Raw genomic sequence first — 18,599 nt, forward strand, 5'->3', positions numbered from 1 at the left:
CTGTCCACCTGGTCTTTACAGTACTGACCGCACCCCCCCACCATCAGTGCAGATTTCCTGTTCTTAGTGCACTTCCTCTGTTCCTGAACCATCTGGCTTACACTCAGTGTCCTATATCTAGTCCTCGCTACTTGCAAACATAGAAAAATAACTTATCGGAGTTCCCGTCGTGGTGCAGTGGCTAACGAATCCGACTAGGAACCATGAGGTTGCGGGTTCGGTCCCTGCCCTTGCTCAGTGGGTTAACGATCCGGCGTTGCCGTGAGCTGTGGTGTAGGTTGCAGACGCGGCTCGGATCCCGCGTTGCTGTGGCTCTGGCATAGGCTGGTGGCTACAGCTCCGATTCAACCCCTAGCCTGGGAACCTCCATATGCCGCGGGAGCGGCCCAAGAAATAGCAGCAAAAGACAAAAAAAAAAAAAAAAAAAGAAAAATAACTTATCGACCCATGATAGACGATCTACTGTAGAAGAAACAGGGCACATATGTATGTCCACAGAGAAACACATATCCATATTTATATACAGAGGTATATGTAAGAGAGGACACACAATTCCAGTATCTGTCAACACAAAAGACAAACCAAACCCTGGGGTAGACAACCTCCTCTGCTAAATATATGCTGCTTTTCTGCCACCAGAGTTATGTCTTAGACACTGGCTACTTAGGTGGCTGTTTTGAACCCACAACTCCTTTCCATGGAATGCTTGCCAATTCTAGGAGGTGAAGAATGGGAATTGAGGGAAGGAGGGTGTGTTAGTTTAGGTAATAGTAGCCACAAGAGAAAAACACTGAAATCTCAGTAGCTCAGCACAAGAGAAATTTACTTCCTTTTTTAGTTTTGCGTTTCTTTATTTTTTAATTATTCAATGGGTTTTATTACATTTATAATTGTACAATGATCATTACAACCCAATTTTATAGCATTTCCATCCCCAAACCCAGCCCATCCCCCTGCCCCCCAACCTGTCTCCTTTGAAAAACGTAAGTTTTTCAAGTCTGTGAGTCAGTATCTGTTCTGCAAAGAAGTTCATTGTGTCCCTTTTTTAGATTCTACATGTAAGTAGTAGCATTTGATGTTGGTGTATCATTGTCTGACTAACTTCACTTAGTATGATAATTTCTATGTCCATCCATGTTGCTAAAAATGCCATTATTTCATTCCTTTTAATGGCTGAGTAATATTCCATTGTGTATATGTGGCACATCTTCTTTATCCACTCCTCTGTCGATGGGCATTTAGGTTGTTTCCATATCTTGGCTATTGTATGTAACGCTGCGATGAATATTGGAGTACATGTATCTTTTTTTTTTTTTTTTTTTTTTGTCTTTTGACCTTTTAGGGCCACACCCGTGGCATATGGAGATTCCTAGGCTAGGGGTCTAATTGGAGCTGTAGCCGCCGGCCTACACCAGAGCCCCAGCAATGCCAGATCCAAGCTGATCTGTGACCGACACCACAGCTCATGGCAATGCCAGATCCTTAACCCACTGAGTGAAGCCAGGGATTGAACACAGAACCACATGGTTCCAGTGGATTCCTTTCCGCTGAGCTATGATGGGAACTCCCATGTATCTTTTTGAGTCATGGTTTTCTCTGGATAGATGCCCAGGAGTGGGACTGCTAATTAAATGGTAGTTCTATTTTTAGTTTTCTGAGGAATCTCCATACTGTTTTCCACAGTGGTTGCAGCAAATTACACTCCCACCAACAGTGTAAGAGGGTTCCCTTTTCTCCTCACCCTCTCCCACACTTATTATTTGTAGACATTTTGATGATGGCCATTCTGGCCAGTATAAGGTGGTACCTCATAGTGGTTTTGATTTGCATTTCTCTAATAATGAGTGATGTTGAACATCTTTTCATGTGTTGTTTTGGCCACCTGTATGTCTTCTTTGGAGAAATGTCTGTTTAGATCTTCTTCCCATTTTTTGATGGGGTTGTTTTTTAAATATTGATCTTCAGAAGGTGTTTATAAATTTTGGAGATTAATCCCTTGTCAGTTGCTTCATTTGCAAATATTTTCTCCCATTCTGTGGGTTGTCTTTTCATTTTGTTTAGGGTTTCTTTTGCTGTGCAGAAACTTTTAAGTTTAATTAAGTCCCATTTGTTTATTTTTGTTTTTATCACCTTTACTCTAAGAGGTGAATCTGAGAAGGTATTGCTGTGGGTTATATCAGAAAGTGTTCGACCTATGTTTTCCTCTAAGAGTTTTATACTCTCTTGTCTTATATTTAGGTCTTTAATCCGTTTTGAGTTGATTTTTGTGTATGGTGTTAGGAAGCATTTTATTTTCATTCTTTTACATGTGGCTGTCCACTTTTCTCAGCACCACTTATTGATCAGGCTGTCTTTTCTCCATTGTAAATACTTGCCTCTTTTGTCATAGATTAGTTGGCTGTAGGTATGTGGGTTTAATTCTGGGCTTTCTATCCTGTTCCACTGATCCATATTTCTGTCTTTGTGCCAGTGGATGACTATAGCTTTCTAGTGTAGTCTGAAGTCAGGGAGCCGGAGTCCTCCAGCTCCATTTTTCTTTCTCAGGCTGACTTTGGCTATTCTGGGTCTTTTGTGCTTCCAAACAAACTTTAAAATATTTTGTTCTAGTTCGGTGAAAAATATCCTTGGTAATTTGCTAGGGATTTCATTGAATCTGTAGATTGCCTTGGGTCGTATAGTCATTTTGACAATATTGATTCTTCTAATCCAAGAACAAGGTATGTCTTTCCATCTGTTGGTGTCATCTTTGATTTCTTTCATCAGCGTCTTATAGTTTTCAGAATACAGGTCTTTTTCTCTTTAGGTACGTTTATTCCTAAGTATTTTATTCTTTTTGATGTGATGGTAAATGAGATTGTTTCCCTAACTTCTCTTTCTGATCTTTCATTGTTAGTATATAGAAATGCAGTTGATTTCTGTGTATTAATTTTGTATCCCGTGATTTGCCAAATTCATGGATGAGCTCTAACAGTTTTCTGGTAGAATCTTTAGGATTCTCTAGGTATAGTATCATGTCATCTGCAAATAGGGATAGTTTTACATCTTCCTTTCCAATTTGATTTCCTTTTATTTATTTTTTTTTCTTCTCTGATTGCTGTGGCTAGGACTTCCAAAACTATGTTGAATATTAGTGGCGAGAGCAGACATCCTTGTCTTGTTCATGATCTCAGTGGGATTCTTTCAGCTTTTCACCATTGAGAATGATGGTTAGCTGTGGGTTTGTCATATATAGTCTTTATTATGTTGACATAGGTTCTGTCTATGCCCGCTTTTGGAAGGGTTTTGATCAGAAATGGGTGTTGGATTTTGTCAAAGGCTTTTTTCTGCATTTATTGAGAGGATCATATGGTTTTTATTCTTCAGTTTGTTAGTGTGGTGCATCACATTCATTGATTGTGGATGTTGAAGAATCCTTGCATCCCTGGGATAAATCCCACTGGAACATGATGTACAATCCTTTTAATGCATTGTTGGATGAGGTTTGCTAGTATTTTGTTGAAGATTTTTTTGCGTCTATGTTCATCAGTGAAATTGGCCTGTAATTTTCTTTTTCTGTGCTATCTTTGTCTGGTTTTGGTATCAGGGTGATGGTGGTCTCATAGAATAATTTTGGGAGTGTCCCTTCCTCTAAGATTTTTTTTGGAATAGTTTCAGAAGGATAGGTTAGCTCTTCTCTAAATGTTTGATAGAATTCGCCTGTGAAGCCATCTGGTCCTGGACTTTTGTCTGTTGGAAGTTTTTTTAATCATGGTTTCAATTTCAATACTTGTGACTGGTCCATTCATATTTTCTATTTCATCTTGTTTTAGTCTTGGAAAATTGTGCTTTTCTAAGAATTTGTCCATTTCCTCTAGGTTTTCCATATAGTTGCATGTAGCAGTCTCATGTGGCCCTGTGCATTTCTGTGATGTCTGTTGTAACTTCTCCTTTTTCATTTCTAATTTTATTGATTTGAGTCCTCTCTCTTTTTTTCCTGATAAGTCTGGCTAAGGGTTTATCAATTTTGTCGATCTTTTCAAAGAACCAGCTTTTCACTTCATTGATCTTTTCTATGGTTTTCTTCGTTTCTATTTCATTGAATTCTGCTCTGATCTTTGTGATTTTTTTCCTTCTGCTAACTTTAGGTCTTGTCTGTTTTGCTCTCTGGAGGCTTAAGATGTAAAGTTAGATGTTTATTTGAGCTTTTTCTTGTTTTGTGAGGTGGGCTTGTATTGCTATAAACTTCCTTCTTAGAACTGCTTTTGCTGCATCTCATAGGTTTTGGAATGTCATATCTTTGTTGTCATTTGCTTCTAGGTATTTTTTAATTTCCTTTTTGATTTCTTCAGTGATCCATTGGTTGTTTAGTGGCATGTTGTTAGGTCTCCATGTGTTTGTGTTTTTTGCTGTTTTTTTCTTGTTGTTGATTTCCAGGCGTACAGCATTGTGGTTGGAAAAGATGCTTGATATGATTTCAATTTTCTTAAAGTCACTGAGGCTTGACTTGTAGCCCAGGATGTGATCAATCTTAAAGAATGTTCCATGTGCACTTGAAAAGAATGTGTAGTCTGCTGCTTTTGGATGGAATGTCCTATAAATATCTATTAAGTCCATCTGGTCTAATGCTGCATTTAAGGCATGTGTTTCCTTATTGATTTTCTGTCTGGATGATCTGTCCATTGCTGTCCACAAGTCTCCCACTATTATTGTGTTATTGTCGATTTGTCCTACATTGGGTGCATATATATTTACAATTGTTATATCTTCTTCTTGGAATGATCCTTTGATCATTATGTAATGTCCTTCTTTGTCTCTTAAAATATTCTTCATTTTAAGGTCTATTTTGTCTGACATGAGTATTGCTACTCCAGCTTTCTTTTGATTCCCGTTTGCATGGAATATTTTCTTCCATCCCCTCACTTTCAATTTGTATGTGTTCCTAGAGGTAAAGTGGGTCTCTTGAAGACAGCATATATATAGGTCTTGTTTTTGTATCCATTCAGCCAGTCTATGTCTTTTGGTTGGGGCATTTAATCCATTTACATTTAAGGTTATTGATATGTATGTTTTTATTGTCATTTTATTAACTGTTTTGAATTTTTGTTGCTCTTTTTTTCCCCCTTCTCTTGTTCTCTCCTCTCGTGGTTTGAAGACTATCATTAGTGTTGTATTTGAGTTTATTTTTCTTATTTTTATGTGTATTAATTGTAGATTTTTGTTTTATAGTTACCCTTAAGTTTTGATATAGGAATGTGTGTGTGTGTGTGTGTGTGTGTGTATGATTGTTTTAAGTTATTGGTCTCTTAATTGTAGGGACCTCTCCAGTGTCCTGCATTTGTACCCTCCTCATGATTTCTGATTTTGGTACCATATTTGTGCATGGATGTTTTCCTACCTTTACTGTATATATGCCTTTACTGGTGAGCCTTGTCATTTGTGGTATTTCGTTTCTAGTTGTGGCCTTTTCTTTTCTACTTAGAGAAGTTCCTTTAGTATCTGTGGTAAAGCTGGTTTAGTGTTGCTGAATTCTCATAGCTTTTGCTTGTCTGTAAAGTTTTTGATTTCTCCTTCAAATCTGAATGAGAACCTTTCTGGGTAAATTAATCTTGGTTGGAAGTTTTTTTCATTTCATCACGTCGAGTATATAGTGCCGCTCCCTTCTGGCCTGTGGAGTTTCTGCTGAAAAATCTGCCAATAACCTTATCAGCGTTCCTTCATATGTTATTTGTTTCTTTTCCCTAGCTGCTTTCAGTATTTTCTCTGTCTTAATAATTTTGATCAGTTTGATTACTATGTGTCTCAGGGTGTTCCTCCTTGGGTTTATTTTATGTGGTACTGTTGTGCTTCCTGGATTTGAATGAGTGGTTCCTTTCCCATGTTAGGGAAATTTTCGGCTGTTATCTCTTGGAATATTTTTTCTGTCCCTTTATTTCTCTCTTCTCCTTCTGGCACCCCTATAATATGGATGTTGGTGCATTTAACATTGTCCCAGAGTTCTCTTAGATTGTATTGATTTCTTTTCCATCTTTTTCTCTTTTCTGTTCCATGTCCATGATTTCCACTAGTCTGTCCTCTACCTTGCTTATTCATTCTTCTGCCTCCTATATTCTGCTATTGGTTGCTTCTAATGAAATTTTTATTTCAGTTATTGTATTTTGCTTCTCTACTTGCTTAAGTTTTAGATCTTGTATTTATTTGCTCAGTTTTTTCTCTAAATTATCTATCTTTGCCTCCTGTTTATTTCCAATGTCTTGCATCATCTTCAGCAGATGATGCTGAAGTCTTTTTCCTGGAGGCTGATAATCTCCAGATCACTTAGCTGTTTTTCTGGGGTTTTTTCTTATTCTCTTATCTCAGTTCTCTACCTTTTCATTTTAATAGGCTTTTGGTATGGTATCCTTTTTGCAGACAATAGAATTTTAGCTTCTCTTACTTCTGATGTCTGCCACCGTTGTGGCTAAAGTTAGTATGGAGGCTTGCTGTAGACTTCCTAAAGGGAGAGAATGGTGCCTGCCCAATGGTAGGTGGGGCTGATTTCTATCCCTCTGGTGGATGGAGCTTTGTTTCTGTGTGAGACTAGAGGTACCTGTGTGCCTGGGGTGGGGGCCTTTAGGCAGCCTGTTTACTGATGGGTGTGGCTGTAATCCTACTTGGATAATCTCAGTGCTGATGGGTGGGGCCAGATTTTCCCCAAATGGCCACCTCTAGAGGAACACATGCTGATGAATATTCCCAAGACCTTTGCCTCCAATGTCTTTCCCCCACAAGCCACAGTCACCCCCCTGTTTTCCCAGGAGATCCTCCAGGAACTGCAGTCAGGTCTGACCCAGATTCCTGTGGAGCCTCTGCTTTGCCCTGGGACCCAGTACACATGAAAGCCTGTGTGCACCTTTCAAGAATGGGGTCTCCATTTCCCCAGGCCTGTGGAGCTCCTGCGCACAAGTCCCCTGGCCTTCAATGCCAGATTCTCCAGGGGCTCTTTCTCCCAATCCTAGATCCCCAGGTGAGTGGACCTGATGTAGGACTCAGAACTCTCACTCCTGTAGGTGAGTCTCTGTGATACATTTACTTTTTGGGCTTTCCTTACTCTGGGGGCTTCCCACCTGGTGAATATGGGGTTGCTTATAGTGCATAATCACCCCCTCATACCATCTTGGTGTGGCCTCCTCTTTGTCTTCTGGAGTAGGATATGTTTTTAAAAGTTTACAGACCATTCGATTGAAGGTTGTTTAGCATTTGGTTGTAATTCTGTTGTTTTTATGAGAGAAGGTGAGCTCCAGTCCTTCTGTTCCACCATCTTAATCCCGTCTCCCTTTATTTTTAAATTTAAATTTAAAAATATTTTATACAAGTTTTAAAGGTTGTTTTCCATTATCAGTTATTACATACTATTATCTATATTCCTGGTATTGTATAATACATCCTTGATCCTGTCTTACACCCAACAGTTTATGCCTTCCATTTCCCCCACTCTTATATTGTTCCACTCTTAACCATGAGTTTGTTCTCTATATCTGAGTCTGCTTTTGTTTTTGTTATATTCATTTGTCTATTGCATTTTTAAAATTCCACATATAAGTGATACCATATAGTATTTTGTCTTTCTCTGTCTGGCTTATTTCTCTTGGTGTAGTACCGTCTAAGTCCATCCATGTTGCTGCAAATGGCAAAATTTCATTCTTTTTATGCTGAGTAGCATTCTGTTGTAAATAATCTCAGCAGCTCAACACAACAGAAGTTTATTTCTTACTCAGGTATGCACTAGTCAGTAGGGTTGGCCAGAGCTCTGCTCCACGAAGTCATACAGGAATCAAGGCTGCCAGATGTTCTGCCCTTTGCAACACTGGCTTCCGGAGTCACCCTGGGTGTTCACATTCAGCAGGTAGATGAAGGAAGAGAGAGTATGGGGTGGCACGAGGGAGGGTTAAATGGTACACATCACTTCTCCCTGTGTGCTACATGACTTTAGTCATAGGGCCATATAGAATTGTGGGAGCACTGGGAAATGTAGCCAAATGTCTTCCAGCAAGGAGTGGGGATCTGTGAACAGCTCTTCTGTTTGTCACAAAAAGATGAGACTCTTCATTCACTTTTCTGGCTTTTACCTCTCATTTTTCTAGTTCAAAACAGAGTCACTTCCTTTTCTCCTGTGCATTATTGTTCTTCCAATTAGTCCTCCCAAGATCTCACTGCCCACTCACCTCCCCTCACACACCCTTCTTTATGGCTCAATTTTTCACCACCCTGCTGATACCATCCCTACCATGGATGAGGAGGTCCAATGTGTATCCTACCTCTGATGAAGTGATCATAGCAGTCTGCTAAGGGCTCTTTTAAATCAGGTTGGCTCCCCAGGAGTTCCTGTTGTGACTCAGTGGTAATGAACCCAACTAGTTTCCATAAGAATGCAGGTTCGATTCCTGGCCTGTATCAGTGGGTTAAGGATCCAGAATTGCTGTGAGCTGCAGTGTAGTTTGCAGAAGTGGCTTGAATCCCACATTGCTGTGGCTGTGGTGTAGACCAGCAGCTGAAGCTCCAGTTCAGCTCCTAGCCTGGGAACTTTCATATGCCATGGGTGCAACCCTAAAAAGACAATAAAATAAAAAAAAATAATAAAATAAAATAAAATAAAATAAATCAGTTTCCCCAGGACTCAAGGAAAAGCCTACAGTGGCAACCTTGGAGATGACAGACTCCCAGACACTGATTAGGACTCTGGAACAACAGGAGGAGCATAACGCTTCCCCTCCAGGATCCAGGGAAAGTGAGCCCAGAAGACTAGCAACTCACCTTAAAGCAGACAAGCCTGGGTGCTTCAATCCACAAGACTGAGTGACCAAGAAGGAAAAGTGTGCTGTATGGAGCGGGGCTGCTCAAAACAGCTGCCAAACTCAGCCCTGGGGGACTTAATACACCGCCCTTAACAGGGAGCTGTAATCTCAGTCATAATAATCCTACCTTTGTGCAGAACTGCATAGTTTACAAAGCCCTTCCCAAAGAGTATGTTATTTGCTTCTCTCAGTGACAGGTGACAGATATTACATTTATGCCCTCCTCTCCTTCCGCACCACCACTGCCCTAATTCAGGCCCTCATCATCTCTCAGTGGACTGTTATAACAACCTCCTAACTGGTCTCTCTGCTCCAATTTGCCTCCCTCTAATCCATTCTCTACACTGCAGCCAGAGTAATCTCTCTCACAAAGAAAGCTGCCCCCATCCATCCCTCCTAAAACCCATCAAGAGCTCCCCCTTGCACTTAGGATAAAATCCATATCATTAGCCCTGCCCATCAGGTCCCACATGATCCAACTCCTGCCTGCCTCTCCAGTTTCTTTTCTTTCCACTCTTCAAGCTGAACTCTAGAGTCTGGCAACACTAAATGGCTTAGGTTCCCTGCAAACCCTGTGCGATTTCTCACCCTTGCATCTTGATTTTTCTGGCTCCTCCCTGTACTGACATGAGCCTTTGGTTCCTGGTTTGCTATTTCCTCCTCAGCCCTTAAGGGCCAGCTCAAGCATTGCTCAACCTTTCTCAGTAACCACATGTGCACACACGTGTCCTCACATGCACGCGCGTGCGCACACACACACACACACATGAACACAGTTTGGCTACATCCAAACCATGTTATGCATATGTCCATCATTGTACTCATCACAATGTACTGCCCTGATATATTACTATACCTGTCACTCTCACCAGGGTGTCAGCTCTTCCAGGGAAGGTCTATTGCATACTCATCTCTGTATCCAGGCACTAGCCTTGTGCCTGGCATCTAGTGGCTCTCAATAAATGATTACTGAAGCATTGTTTCAACAAGCTTACATTTGAAACTAGGGAAACCAGTGCTCTCACAGCTTAAGAGATTTGTCCAGGATATAAACTAATAAATGAGAGAAATGAAAGGGCAGTCTAGGTCTGTTTGATGTCTTATACACTTCAAACTATTCCACACTACCTTCAAAGGGACCACAGATAATTTTGTGAGCTGAAAAAATTCTATCTCTTGAGGGAACTCTTCCCTTTTGTTTTTTACTTTTTTTTTTTTTTTTTTTTGAATCTCAGATCCTTTTGAGAATCGGAGGAGAACCATGGACTTTTTCCCCCAGAAAAATGCACATACACACCAAATTTTGTATGTAACAGAAGAGTAGCTTAGTCAGGATAAGGTAGCTGTTGCTGCAGTAACAGAGACTGCAAAATCTCAGTGGACTAGCACAACTAAAGTTTAATTCTTACTCGTCGAATGGTTTGTGTGTCTTCAGGGACTCTCCTCAATCAGTGAGTCAGGGGTATAGGCTTCTTCCATCATAAGACGCTGTTATCTCAGCACATGCTTTTAAGTCAGGAGGACAGAAGAAAAGAGAAATGGAGAAGCACACTGGCTTTTCAGTGGTTCCGCATGTCTGGAGTAAATTGCAAAATGTCCACAAATTCCTTCCAACCTTGTATGCACATTCCTTTGCAAAATGACCCTGTTTTTCCTCCAGTCATCAGGTATTATCTATGTCTCATCTCTTGAATGTGGGTTTGGCCATTTCCTTGGCTGATGGGACAGTAAGACACCAACTACAATCAGAGTCTCTAAAAGCACTTGTGCGCTGGAGCTTGTGCATTGGAGCCTCTGCTTTCTTGCAGCTCTTTGGAACTGAGATCACCACACAAAAGCCTTAGTCTTTTTGGAGACATGTGTTACCCCATCATTATGGCCAACAGCCAGCACCTACAGATGAACAGAATGAATCCTCTAGCAGGTGAGTAAGGCCATTCTGTATCAGCCAGCTCCCTGCCAACCCACTAACTGGCTAAAGTTGCATGGGTGAACACAGGCAAGTCCAGCAAAACCACCCAGTTTAACTCAGACTTACTTGATGACCCAAAGAAGTTCAAGCTAATTAATGACTGTAGTTTTAAGCTACTAAGTTTGAGGCTTATTTGTTATGCAGCAAAAGCTAACTACTACAAAAATAGGTACCAGGAGTAGAGTGCTGCTCTAACAAAAACATGAAATTTGTGGCATTGATTGTGGAACTGGAGGCTTGAAAACTAGTTAGCAAAGTCTGGAAAAACAACGCTGTGAGTAGATCCATAGAACTAAAGTTATAAATTCCTACATATAATTTAAAAGCCTGAAGACACATGACTTTAAGAAAGCTCTTTCCTGGTCAGAGAAAGCTATATCCAAAAAAATGGTGAGATGTAATAATTGTGCTAGATCTTTATCAGTCCTGGAACTTCCTAAGAGGAGGCTAAAGATTTGGAATTACAAAAAGAAGACTAAGAGTAAGAAAAAAAAACTTGAATCTAGTCGTAGATTTTCTACTTAGCAACTATGGCACCAATTGTGGAACCTCATCTCAGAGGCACAGAAGATGTTTTTGTTGTCAAGATCAAACAAGATAATCTATGAGTAAAACTGTTAAATTGCTAAGAACCGTCCATGAAAAAATATGTATATTTGCACCACAGCCTGGGGCTGCAGTCCTCCCAGCATGATCTCAAGTGAGTGGCACCTGACACCACCAGGGGGCGCTATGAGGTTGGAATTCCAGGAGTCCCATTGGAACCTGGAATCAACTTTAGGAGAGTCAACTGTAAGGCTTTCTTGAGAAAGAGACATTATTATGAAATGAGGAGTTCCCGTTGTGGCTCACTGCAAGTATCTATGAGGACTCAGCTTCGATCACTGGCCTCACTCAGTGGGTTAAACATCCGGTGTTGCTGTGAGCTGTGGTATAGGTCGCAGATGCAGCTGGGATTTGGCATTGCTGTGGCATAGGCTGACAGGTACATCTCCAATTCGACCCGTAACCTGGGAACGTACATATATGCCTCAGGTGCATCCCTAAAAAAACAAAAGAAAAAAATTAAATGTAAGTAATGAGTCATATTTAGCCACATGGTACATATTCTGGGCGGAGGGAACAGCATGCACAAAAAATGAAGAGGTGAGTGAGCATACAGTTCATTCATGTATCTCTCCTCGCTGAAATTTGTGGCTTCCTCCATGAATCCTTCAGGTTTAGGAGGTAGAAAAAGAACCCTATCTTGTAAGGATGTGGCTTCTCTTAAATGCAGGCATGCATGAGAGGACGTGGATCTTTCTTGAAAAGCAATTTTCTGCTTGTTTACAAATGATTAACTACCACAATCAATTATGTCAAAGTTCAGGTCACTGCATCCTTTGGGACAACGATGAGATGGTGCCTTGAGCTTAGGATAGTGATAATTGGAGCACGCATAGAATAGTCTGAGAGCAGAGCTGTGTTCTGTGTTCTGGGCACAATTAATGTGAAGGGTCTTGTGCCCTATGTGGCTTTTCATCCAATCCCCTTGCTACTCTTCCTCATTTGCACTCTCACCTCCAGCCCAGCTTCTTCTGCAGACAGGGCAGGATGGGGAGGAGACTGGCACTTGCAACCTGTGTCAGGAGGTAAGGGAAGGGCTTAATGTTTTATATAGTCAAACTTCAAAACAACCTTATGCTGTAGATTCATGAATTATGGTCCCCACTTTGCAGATGAAAAATAGTCTCAGGGTAATTAGGCGGCTTATTCAAGGAAATCAGATCCAGTCAGTGGTCTTCCTACCAGCTCACCCTCAAGTCACCTGCTGCCTCTCCCCTCCAAGAGCCCTCACCTACACCTGCAAGATCAACACAGACCGGGCAGTCATTGGCCATGTTCCTCCAGCTCTTTATGGGCTGCAGATTGGTTTTGTAAATGCCAGATTCGTGCAATTTATACTTTACCTTGTTGATTCTAAGGAGTCAGTGATGAGGGTGCATTTGAGAGCCTGGGGCATTTGTCTGTGAGTTGGCACCATGCCTCTTTCTCACCAAACTCCTGTGCTTCTCACCACAGGCAGGGTGGATAACATCTGCAGGCTGGGAATGGGGGCTGACACTCTGTGTCCACGATGGAACTGAAAAATGTGAAGACGGCCACCCCACATCTGGTCATAGGCAATCTGGGAATCGTTTCTAGAGTTATCAGGGTGAACATCTGCTGGGATTTACCACTTCAAGAGACCCTAGAATCACATTTTTCTTTCTTGCAGTTCCATGGTGCAGCCACACAGAAACAAGATAGCAATTGGCATGCTCTTCAGAATAATGAAAAGATAAAGGGGAATCACTCTTCCAAGCTCAACTAAAACAATGTTGGCTCACCCTACGTGAGTGCTCCTGCCTTTGCTATGCTCAGCCCCAGAGGAAAGTCCTATAACCTTTAACATGGGAGAGGTGAAAGGTGAAGGGCAAAGGTATTTATTGAGCTATTTTTCATGTGCTGCTATCTATCACTGTGGCTCTCAGGATTTATCAGCAAATACTGGAGACAAATGTTACATCTATCTGGTACCAATCATCTATTATATTTCACTTCTCAACAAGGTCAGGGCAGCCATCTATTGCTCCCTAAATATAATAAAGTCCTACATAAGGTATATAATAATAACAACACATTTTGGTAAAGTGATCTCTTACAGTTATCATTTTTATGATGCCTATTTGTGAAACATTTTCACACTTAACTATCTTATCTGACCTTCCTGACCCTGAGAATTAGGGAGGCATAGCCCTCTCGATTTTACATAGGAGGAAACAGAATCAGAAACAGTCAATAAAATATAGCTCACTTACAGAAAGACCACATAGTATATGGCAGGTACTGTTCAAAGTGTTTCAAATATTTAGATTTATCTAATTTTCATGACAGCCCTCTGAGGTGGGGTGGTACTTTTATTATCTCTATTTTGTAGATAAAGAAACTCAGGCCCAGAGAGGTTAATAATTTGCCCTGGATCACACAGCTGGTTAAAGATACAGAGAGAATTCGATCTCAGGTCAACAGGCTCTAGAACTCTTAGCATCTAACTGACTTACTCAAAATCACAGAGCTAGAAGGAGCAAACTGTTATTCAGAGCCTGGCCTGTCTGACTCCAGACCCTGCATTCTGCTTAGTAATAATAGCACATGTCTCCGTGCCCAAAGGAGCCTGTTCTAAGCACTCTGCTTATGCGCATCATTTGAAGGTCAGCACTTGCCAAGTGAGGAAACTGAGGCATAGAGGTAAAGTGACTTGCCTGAGGTCCCAAAGCTGGCAAGTGGTCGAGAAAGGATTTGAACCTAGGCAGTCTGGACCTGGAGCCCACAATCCTTATTACCTCACTAACTGCCCATCCTTTCAGCTGCTCACTCAAAACTCTGTTACGCATGAATGCAAGATAAGCTGCAGAGTTCCTGACGTGGGGAAACGCCTCTCTGGAGTGCTGGGACAGAGGTTGGATCCCCAGCCTGTTGCACTGGATTAAGGATCTGGAGTTGCTGCAGCTGTGGCATAGGTCCCATCCTGGAATCCCATCCCTGGCCAGGGAACTTCCATATGCTGCAGGGTGGGGGAAAAAAAAAGAAAGAAAAGAAAACATTATCTTTAAAAGACAAAAATAAAAAAAAAAATTATTATGACAGAGCTTTCCATCAAAAAAAAAAAAAAAGGAAAAGAGAAGAAAATGTTATTTTTTAGAAAACAAAAACAAAAAAATTGTGATAGAGCTTTCCGTCATTCTCATTGCTTTCTGGAGTCACTGATAAGTTTTCTGTCTGTGCAAAGTCTAATAAGGCATTTCTGATCACTGGTGGTTTTGTTTACTCTGCCAAACTGTTTGCTCTCTGGGGACAGAAGCTGACGGTAGCATTCCCTGTGCAGGTTCTTCATGGATCCATGAGCCTCAGTCAGATCTCCTGTCGCATAGAAAAAATGAAGACCTCTGGGACGTGGGCTTGGAGGATGCCGGCAAAGCTGTTTCTTCTCTGTGCTGCCCTGGGGTGTCTCAGTTTACCTGGCTCCAGGTAGGTGGCAGTTCCAAGTGATCCCCTCATCAATAATAGGACAGGCAATATGAAGCCACGTAATTCTGGCCCTCTCCTTGTCACATGCCTTTTGAATAACGAGCATCTCTTGATGCAATTTGCATGCATCTGATAAAATGATATCACTAACTCCTCAGGTTATTGTGGCACCCAGCGACTGACTTCAACAAAAGTTCCTATAGGACACTGACATGTTTAAATGTATTCTGTCATGCTGAGAAGAATAGGATACTTGTTCTGTATTCTGAACAAAGCCTCGGTGTGATTCTTTATGCAAATGATTTGTTATGTATGTAGAAAAAAAGCCAATTCATAGCAATGATATTAATATGAGAATGACCCACTTTACCTGTTCATCAGCCTAAACTCTTTGTTCTCAGGCTCGCTCTCTCTCTCTCGCTCTCGCTCTCTCTCTCTCTCTCTCTCTCTCACACACACACACAGAGGCATTCCAGATGTTCCTGGCAGTTAAGCTTACTGATATATTTCATCATTATTTTGGTATTGGTGTTAATCGGAGGCAAAAAGCTAAAGAAAATATCGGAGTTGAAAACTCAAAATTAATTTGAGTAAAAGTTCAAACTTGGGATCCAATGAAAGATGCACTAGTGACACAGCAATTGGGAAAAGCTGCTGCCATGAGAGGATGGTGCTATCATCTGTCCTAGGCTCCTAGTGGGAAGAAAGACTAGTTGAGGCTGTTTCTTACTCATTCCATAAAAGCTGGGTGAGCACTGCCTCTGATGGGAGGAGCATCTAGTACTCATTGTACCCATTGGGCTTTGTTGAGCCCTCCACCCCATTGGGCACCACCCCTGGACCAGGGAAATGAGTATTCCCTACCCACTGGGAACTCAATGACTAATTACAATTATCAAGAATCTCCACCTGGCCCTGAGAAGAACGAAGCTGCCAAGACTTTCCTTGTGCGTGCTCTGTGACCATTAGAATCCAAGGAAATGTGTCTGAAAGGAGGGTTTAAAGGGATCGTAGCAATCCTACCCGCACGTGGACCCCTGTGTGAGGCCCCTGGTCAGGCTCTGAGGATACAGAGGTGAATAGGACACAAGAGGTGCCTGTTCTCCTGGAGAAAAGCAACACGTGAGCACAGACTGTGTACTGTTGTAAGAGATGATACAGGAACGGGCAGGAAACAGGAGAGGAAGTGATCAGCTTTACCAGGGATGGTGTCTGGAAAGGCTTCCGGAAGAGACGATGGTCAAGCTGAATCTTTACATAGGAACTGGTGTTTGCCAAATGGCCAAAGGGTGAAGGGTATTCTGGCCGAGGAAGCAGCAGAGACAGGGACATGGAAATGAGAGAGCCTCGCTTGTTCCTGAAGCTGCATATCTAGGTCAAGATGGGGAACTTCCAGAGACAGGAGAGAGTAGAAGTAGGAATCAGATTGTGGGAGGAGCCGAGAGGGCACTGATACACCTGCTGAGGAGCTTGAACCTTATCCTCTAGGCAATGAGGAGACATTGAAGGGTTTTAAGCAAAGGATGGACACGGTCACTTTTATAATTAGGAATTTCACTCCGAGGTAGGGAGTGGAGGTGTCGGTGGGTGAGTGTAGACAACAGGTTGGGAAACCTTGCTTAATTCTCAATCCAATGTCAGGATATGGGTGTTATCCCTACTCATACGATGTGAAAGGGCATATGGGTCCTCAGAGAGGAGAAGAGATTCATTCACATTTTGTGAGTCTCAAACCCTTATCTGAATCAAGGTTAATGCTCTGGCCTCTACCCAGGATTCCCATGGGGCAGTGCTGAACATGGCATGATTTGAATTTCATCCAAATGGATTGCAGAAGTGGAAGACTAGCCTTCACTTCTGCAACAGAAAACTGCTGAAACTCCCTTCGTGTAAGCTAAGTAAGATTTCCATTTTTAGTTGAGCTTTTGACCACGTCAGATGAAATACCCATCTCATCATAAGACCTATGTTTGTTTATTGCTACTCTGTGCCAGGCACTTATATATACTAGGTCCAGTCCTCACAGCTCTTTGAAGTTAAGTGCTGTTGTTTATAGTTTACAGAGAGAGAAACTGAGATTTGGAGAGAAAATGTAACTATCCCAAGTCTCTTCACTTAATACATAACAGAATATGGATTCAAATCCAGTTTTTTTTTCCCCTGGTTCCAGAGCCCCTGTATGTCTCTGCATCTTTCCACCTCTCTCTAATGCATTTTCCCCTCTCCATCTGCATTGTAGATCGGCCTTGCTAGACTCCTGGGCCATTTCTCTATCTCTGGACCACACCTTTGTTGCCTTGAGATGTTGCTTTAAATTTTACGTCCACAACAGTGAATGGCAGAGAGAAGAGAAATTGAAAATCCGCTACCCAGAAGCTGCCCCTTCCAGCAAAGAGGAAGGATGCTATTTGCAAAGAGGATGCAGCTACCTAACAAATAAGTGTGTAACAAGAAAGTTGTCGTGACAGGGCATTTCTACAGAAAGCCAAAATATATTGATGCACCCGGTCTCTCTAAGCGGATGGCTTGCAATTTACTGCTGACCTAATCCTGCTGTCCACAATGGATCCATCTTTATTTTGATCAGAGACTCCTGTTAGAAAGAGTGGGAGCCAGGGCCCCAGTGAAATATGTCCTTATGCTGGCAACAGCATTCCATGCAACTCAAGGAATGGCAGGTACATCCATGCCTGTCCTTACATAGCAGGATACGTGCCAAGGACTTGTGGAAGGGTGTTTGCTGTAGCATTATTTGCAGTGGCAAAATACTGAGAAAATATAAATGTCCTTCAAAAAGAAAAAGAATAAATCACATGCAATGTGTGTCTTAGAATGCAACATCTAGATGAAAGGAAGGAACAAGATCTCTTTATGTGACCACGCTGGATCCTTAATCCACTAAGCCACCCGGGAACTCCAAGATCTCTTTATGAATCAAAAGAGATAGGCCAGGAAAACAATGTAGATTGACAAAAGCAAGTTACAGAATACTATGTCCAGTATGAGTGAAGCACACAAAGGCAATGCTAACTAGTGTGTTCGTATGAAAGTATGTAAAACATTTAAAAGACTGGAAGGATATACACAAAATTCATGACAGTATCCTCTGAAGAAGAGGAGAGGAAGGAGTTCCCATCATGGCTCAGTGGAAAGGAATCTGTAGCATCCATCAGGACGCAGGTTCAATCCCTGGCTTTGCTCAGCGGGTTAAGGATCTGGCATTGCCGTGAGCCATGGTGTAGGTCACAGATGTGGCTCGGATCTGGCGTTTTTGTGGTTGTGGCTATGGTGTAAGGCTGGCGGCCACAGCTGCGATTTGACCCCTAGCCTGGGAACCTCCATATGCCCCAAAAAAGACAAAAAAAAAAAAAGCAAAAAAACAAAGGAGAGGAAAATGGAACTGGAGCTGGTAAGAAAAACATAGATGTCAAATTTATAAGGTTATTTTTTACTTAAAAAAAACTTGAAGGAAGTACTCCAAAATGTTAACAAACAATTGCCAGTCCTGAGTTGTGTGTATATGAGTATTTATTATTTTGTTTTCTGTACTTCCCTGGACATGTTTAGTTTTTCAACATTAAAAACATACCGAGGATTTTGAATGATAGAAGTCAAGTCACTTAGTTAGAACATCTATTGGGTTTATTTCTGTAAATTCACAGCATGAAGGCACATATCATAATAACCATACACAGAGGCCCGACCGCCCCTGTTCTCTGTCGGGTCCATTTTAGTCCCAGGAATTAAAGATGCGATTTAATGCTAGC

At 41.6% G+C, this 18,599-nt stretch overlaps 1 protein-coding gene across 1 annotated transcript in view; it reads left to right on the forward strand.

Moving 5' to 3' along the window:
• The window catches only part of C8B (complement C8 beta chain), a 41,053-nt gene continuing 37,059 nt past the window's right edge, over positions 14,606-18,599 (forward strand). The window contains 1 exon segment of the mRNA NM_001097451.2: positions 14,606-14,832. Within this exon segment, the coding sequence (NP_001090920.2) occupies positions 14,741-14,832 (92 nt within the window). The 5' untranslated portion in view covers positions 14,606-14,740.

The sequence above is a fragment of the Sus scrofa genome, chromosome 6 (assembly GCF_000003025.6).
Source record: "Sus scrofa isolate TJ Tabasco breed Duroc chromosome 6, Sscrofa11.1, whole genome shotgun sequence".
Taxonomy (NCBI): Eukaryota; Metazoa; Chordata; class Mammalia; order Artiodactyla; family Suidae; genus Sus; species Sus scrofa.